Source organism: Copadichromis virginalis, linkage group LG2, assembly GCF_057382275.1.
Source record: "Copadichromis virginalis isolate Kocher_CV1m ecotype Utaka linkage group LG2, C_Virginalis_male_GT1.1, whole genome shotgun sequence".
In the NCBI taxonomy this organism is placed as follows: Eukaryota; Metazoa; Chordata; class Actinopteri; order Cichliformes; family Cichlidae; genus Copadichromis; species Copadichromis virginalis.
In genome coordinates, this window is record NC_140619.1 from 26,122,347 (window position 1) to 26,128,848 (window position 6,502).

Below are 6,502 nucleotides of genomic sequence, written 5' to 3' on the forward strand. Positions count from 1 at the left end.
GAACAAAAGGACCTTTGAAAAGAAGCTTATAGCGGTCATGTTCAAAATCACAGCTTAGCTGGCCACTCACAAGGAAAGGTTTACATTGTTTCCACTGCATCCGACATCTCAAAAATGTACTTTAAGTAATGTGTGAATATTTTAGGTGCAAATCTTTCAGGCATATTTAAAAAACAACAACATATTATTCTAGAGCTAACTGAGACAAAACTTTTATTTACCCATAAAAAACAGTAATGAAGGACATAAAGTGTATTAAACACCAAATGCTCCTTTTCCAGGCAGTGTTTCTGAGGCTCAGACTCATGCTGCTAGTACACTTACAGTCCGGCAGCTAAATAAACAGGCTGTGCCATTCCAGATTGGAGGGGCCTCATTCTCTGGACCCTCATTGGTTCGGACAGGCTTGAAAGCCTCCATTGAGCCACACTGATGGAATTTAGGGTACTAATGCCACTCCGAGGAAAAGGAATTTGCGTGACTCTAATAAACAGCAGACTGCTCACTTTGCAAGCTTTGCCCTCCTCCTTCCTTCTCTTTCTTCTTCTCTCCTTTTCATTTCTGTTGTATATTTCTCTGGGTTGAACTCCATGAACTAACAATCAGCTCATCAGCCATGCCTTTGGCGAACATGTCTGGGTCAAAGTGGAGGCTGGTACTCATTGCTCTCCTTACTTGTGCCTTAATCTTCGAGTTGGGTAAGTGACATTAGTCCCTTGTCATCCAATTCGGTGAACGTGATATTCATAGATTTGGTGAGGAGGGCAATTTTCTTTCTGTCTTTTGCACAATGTGGCTTATTCTAGAAGCAAAAATGATACTTTTTTCTCACTTGTAGCAGCCTTGTCTTTGTTTGTAAAATATTCTGAAACATGTGCTCTGCGTACTGTGTATAATATTGCCAAAAAGATGCCCAAGAGCAGAAGGCTGTTCCGGGAAGGACACCAAAGCCAAGGAAACCAAAGCATGAGAAATCAACAAACAAAGGGCCCAGAACGATAACAGTCAAACCGAAGGTCAAAGCTGCACGTGCAGAGCAGACCCTCCTCACGCAGGTATTACGTTTGTTATAAATTAACTTTTTGATTTTGCAAAGTTCACGACTAAAGTACATGTCTGTGTCTGACTAATAAAGGTGTTAAACAAAGGGAAGTTTAAGAAGGTGGGTGAGACCATAAATGTGCAAACAGGAGATACTCTGGAGCTGAGGTGCAGGGGCAAACCTGTGCAGTGGAGCGTCCCCCCATACCTGGAGGAGGATAATGATGGGAGGCTCAGGTAACTTTTCATGTCTACAGATCTTTACTCATAAAGTGCAGTATAAGCTTGAGTAAGTAAGGAAGTAAATGTGTTCTTTCGCTCCTTTTTGCTCTGGCTGTGCAGAATTGTCCAGTATGAGCGATATGGGGTTCTGACGTTGGTCAACACCACTGGTGCAGACACGGGGGAGTACACATGCTACCCAATGTACTGTGAAGACACTGACTGCAGGAAGGAATACAGCAAAGCTGTTAAAGTCTTCGTCTTTTTTCCAGGTGTGATTAATACATTTTATTGATGCTTAGGCTTGCATTTCTCTGAACTGCAGACTTGACAGGAATCTTTTTTACATTCTAATAATCTTATCATAAATCTGCCATATCGCCTCTCTGTACGGACCAGATCCACAAGAACTATTTGTTCCATCGTCTGACTATTACAAGGTGATTCAGCTGAGGAGCAACTGGCCTACAGTCCTACCCTGCCAGGTGACGTCACCTGAGGCTAAAGTAACTCTGCACCGTGAGTACCCACCTGTGGAGCTGGACGTGGACAGGAGGGAGATCTCCTTTGATGTCAAGAAGGGCTTCACAATCCATCGACCTCGGCCATATCATGCCGGAGCTTTGTACTGTGTTGCCAGTCTGGGAAACCTCCGGCAGAGCTCTATGAAGTACATGCTCATCTATGTTAACTGTGAGTTCACGTTTTCAAAATTTTAGAAATTTTTTCAGAATTTTAGAATTTATGGTTTTTTTTTAATTGTAAATCAATGAAAACTTTTGAAAATTAAGGATGAAAATTACCCTTAATTACAGGATTACTGGTGACGACACAACATTTTACTTACTAATACATCACATTTGCTCTCAGATCCTAGGGCTCCTCCCGCTCCAGTGATCCAAGCGTCACCGAGCACAGTGACTGTGGGGGAGAATCTACGTGTCACCTGCTCTGCGATGGGAGAACGAGACGTGGCCATAGAGTTCACCTGGGATTACCCAGGACAAGAGGTCAGACACTCGTGGAAACAGGGCTTGTATGCTTTAATACAAACTTAGCTTAGTTCTGTATGGCTTTTGTATTAATTCTAATAAGCTTTCTTTCTGAAATAGTATGAACATGAATTCTAGGTTGTGAACTGAAATACTACTCAAAAAAAGTCCTGCAGTTGGCAAATATCTTCAGTCGGTTTAGCTTGCGTTGCCTTTTTAGCGAGTTTATTATTAGTCAAAAAGTATTCAACCTATGGACTGCCTGAACCTTATCCCCATTAAACAGGAATATAATAGATATGTCTTTATTGGTGAGCCATGAGGAAATAAACTGCAACATGATAACTCATTGTAATGTTTACTCCTGTGCTGTGTGTGTGTGTGTGTGTGTGTGTGTGTGTGTGTGTGTGTGTGTGTGTGTGTGTGTGTGTGTGTGTGTGTGTGTTCCTATGCTTGGTCCAGATTGGGAGACCTCCATACACACAGGAGAGTGTTATTCCGGTCAGTGGAGGAACTGCTCAGCAGCAGTCTCAGTCTGTGCTCCTCGTGGATGAAGTTAGAGACGTGGACCAAGGAACGTACACCTGCACTGCTCAGAACATGCAAGGAGCCAAATCAGCATCCACAACCATTAAAGTGGTCCCTAAAGCCAAACCTAAGAAACCATAAGTTGGATGACATTACAGACAGAAAGTCGTGGCGAGAGATCACAGCTGGGATTTGACCCTGTCTGAGCATTAAATGTTTTTTCTTCTTTTTAAAGACTATATGATCACAACAAAACATTATGCTCTCCAAACTGTATTGCTCAAGAAGAGAAATGTGTTTGTTTAGGTAAATGCTTGTATATTAAACTTTTATTTCCATACACTCACAAGCCTGACAGTCGTGTCATTGTGAAAGATCCTCCCAAAGGTAAACGCAGGATAAGAGGGGGGGAAAGGTGATTTAAGTGACTTCGAATGTGGTCTGAGTACTTCAGAAACTGCTGATCTACTGGGATTTTCCTGCACGGCCATCCCTAGAAAAAGATAAAATATCTCAAATTTCTCTGGAGGAAAAAATGTCTTATTGGTGATATAGGGGAATGGTCAGACTGCTTTAAGCTGGGAAGGCAACAGTAATTCAAATATTCGCGTGTTAAACCCAAAGTATGCAGATGAGCATATCTGAAGGTACAACACTTCAGAACTCGAAGCGGATGGACTACAGCAGCAGAAGACCACGCCGGGTGTGGCTAATGTCAACAGGAAACTGAGGCTAAACTGCTCAATAGAAGGTTAGGAGAAGGTTAACTGCCCTGATAAATTTTGATTTCTGGTGGCATAAACAGCATGCTGTTTATGCTGTTTAAAGCATGGATCCATCCAACAGAGGATTCACGTCGTGGCTGTGCAGCAACAACCCAGTACTATCTAGGTTTCCCTTATAAACGGGTGTATTGTGATGTGCTGTCACCCTGTGCACCTCACTTCTCACTAGCTTGGATTGGCGTCCAGCTCTCCTTGTTGAATTACACAAGTAGAAGAAGATGGATGGATGTTGTGATAAATTAACAAGCACTTCAGAGATAAAAAGTGGAAACTGGCCCTCACTATGACTTCCTTTTCTACCCATTTTGTTCCCCATTAACCCCAAAGTATTATTCATGTGTGTACAATAAAGTTGTAGATAACCGTTTTATTATTGTACAGAGTCCCACAGAAAAGTCAGCACTCCAGTGTTTTAGCGATACCACATGAGAGGTTAGTTTCTGGTTAGACTTGAATCTACGGAGCCCCTCTGATGACATAGTCCAAAAAATAAATAAATTGTGGCCACGAAATACTATTTCGTGGGGGTTTCCCCTGTTGTAATAGTAATTTTACAATGTATGTTGAAGAGATATTACTGCCCTCTGTTGGTGTGTCTGTGCATTACAAGCAATAAAAGGTGTTCGTTAAAAACATCAGGTTATGGGCCCAGAGGTCGCCAAGGGAAGCTGCTAACACGTTTTCTTTTGGGAGTCATAAACAGAATTGTGGGATTCACAATAGAAGATAGACTGTTTATTGACAAGCTGAGCGGACCGGAGAATTGGGCAACGTGGAAATTTCAACTGGAGCACCTGTTGAAGGCAAAAGGACTGTGGGGGTATGGTACAGGAGACGGAGCAGTTAGCTGCGGATGCTAATGCCCAAGCGCGAGCTGAATTTGAACGGAAGAAAGAAAAGGCATTTTCAGTGCTGGTACTGAATGTAAGTACACCCCAATTGTACTTGATAACAAACTGTAAGACCCCCCAAAGAAGCATGGGAGATGCTAAAAGCACAGTTTGAAAGAGATACTGTTGCTAACAAGCTATTTCTGAAGAAGAAGTACTTCCGGTGTGAAATGAAGGAAGGAGAACATCTCAATGATCATTTAAAGAGGATGAAGGAACTTACTGATCAGCTAGGGGCAATAGGTTCTGTAATTGAAGAGGAAGATCAAATTGTCACCCTTCTAGGTAGTTTGCCACCCAGCTATGCAACTGTTGTTACTGCTTTGGAGACAAAGATGAAAAGTCTGAGACTACAGTTCGTTCAACAAGCCTTGATAAATGAGGAACAAAAGCGAGTGCTTACTGACAACACCACTGTGTCCAGTAGTGTATCAGCGATGTCATCTCAGATGCATAGAAATGAACAGAGTGTATCAAAAATAGTGGGAGCAAACAGCTCCGACTCATGGAGATGTTACAAATGTGGGAAGGAAGGACATATCAAGCGTGATTGTCCAAGCAGTAAAAAGAAATACAAGGCCCACAAGGCTAAAAGCATGGTGTATAAGGACAAAGAGGACTCATATGAGGGAGCTTTTGTTGTAAATGAGTCATGTAAAAGTGATGCACAACAAGAAGAATGGTTAATCGATTCAGGAGCGTCAAAACACATGACATGGAATAAAGAAGCTCTACAAAACTACCAAGAGTTTTCAGAACCACAAACAGTCAAACTCGGTGATGGCAGAGTAGTTGAGGCTTTAGGTCTGGACAACATAACAATGAAAATGTCATTCAGAGTTAGTAATGGAAAAGATGTCACAATGTATGATGTGCTGTATGTTCCCAAATTATCAATGAACCTTTTCTCAGTGGGAGCTGCTGCCAAGAAGGGAAACACAGTGAAGTTCAAAAGGACTCATTGCTACATAAGAGGAAAGAATGGAGCTCTCCATGGAATGGGAACACAAAGATCTGACGGATTGTATCAGCTGGATATTGAGGGAAACTGCACAACCTGTCATGGAGCGTCAACTGCTTCAGTTCCAGCAAGTATGTGGCATCAGCGTCTAGGTCACACTACAAATCTGAAAAAAGTCAAAAACTTGGTAAAAGGAGTTAGCTTTACAAATGAAGAGGAGGACATTTTTTGTGAAGCTTGTGTTGAGGGCAAATTATCAAGAAAACCTTACAAATCAGTGGGAGAAATACGAACAAAACGCAAGTTGCAATTAGTGCATAGTGACGTTTGTGGTCCTTTTCAAACTGAGTCACTTGGAGGAAAAAAGTACTTTGTGACTTTCATTGATGACTACTCCAGATGTTGTAAAGTGTATTTCATAAGAGAAAAAACGGAAGTCCTGAGCAAGTTCAAAGAGTTTGAAAGAATCTTCTCAAATGAATGTGGACAGGGAGTAATAAGACTCAGAACTGACAATGGTGGGGAATACACATCTAAAGAGTTTCAAGAATATTTGAAAGCTCAAGGCATCCACCATGAAATGACTGTACCACACACACCACAGCAAAATGGTGTTGCAGAAAGAAAAAACAGAACTCTAGTGGAATCAGCTAGAAGCATGCTATCACATGCAAAGTTGCCAAACACATTCTGGGCAGAAGCTGTTGCTACTGCAGCTTACATACAGAATAGGCTCCCAACATCTGCTTTAAAGAACGAAACACCCTATCAGAGATGGTATGAAAAAAACCCAGACATTAGCCATATGAAAGTATTTGGTTGTGTTGCTTATGCTCATGTTCCAGACACAGAGAGAAAGAAGCTGGACAAAAAGGCAGTGAAAGTTCGTTTCCTGGGATATGCAACCAATGCAAAAGGCTACGACTGTGGGATGAGGAAAAAGGAAAAACACTGATTCGACGAGATGTGGTCTTCAATGAAACAGAGTTTAAATGCAAACAAAGTGAAAAAGATCTCGGTTTGGGGAATGAGGTGACACTACACACGGGTGAAAGACAAACAAGTACTGAGGAGACTGTCACC

The 6,502-nt window shown here is 41.9% G+C and overlaps 1 protein-coding gene across 1 annotated transcript; it reads left to right on the forward strand.

Moving 5' to 3' along the window:
- The first annotated feature begins 565 nt into the window (after positions 1 to 565).
- LOC146717409 (platelet-derived growth factor receptor-like protein) lies at positions 566 to 3,125 on the forward strand. Its single transcript, XM_085475729.1, has 7 exons — positions 566 to 698; positions 910 to 1,055; positions 1,136 to 1,278; positions 1,384 to 1,535; positions 1,663 to 1,956; positions 2,134 to 2,273; positions 2,718 to 3,125. Exons 1-7 carry the CDS (start codon positions 617 to 619, stop codon positions 2,922 to 2,924), a joined length of 1,164 nt encoding a protein of 387 aa, XP_085331855.1. The 5' UTR covers positions 566 to 616; the 3' UTR covers positions 2,925 to 3,125.
- The last annotated feature ends 3,377 nt before the right edge of the window (positions 3,126 to 6,502 follow it).

What these genes read in the sequence shown, in the direction of transcription:
- LOC146717409 (XM_085475729.1), top strand. Translation starts at nt 617, where the DNA reads ATGCCTTTGGCGAACATGTCTGGGTCAAAGTGGAGGCTGGTACTCATT. An exon ending in TGCCTTAATCTTCGAGTTGG is followed by an intron (nt 699 to 909) that starts GTAAGTGACATT and finishes ATTGCCAAAAAG; the next exon opens with ATGCCCAAGAGCAGAAGGCT. An exon ending in AGTCTTCGTCTTTTTTCCAG is followed by an intron (nt 1,536 to 1,662) that starts GTGTGATTAATA and finishes TGTACGGACCAG; the next exon opens with ATCCACAAGAACTATTTGTT.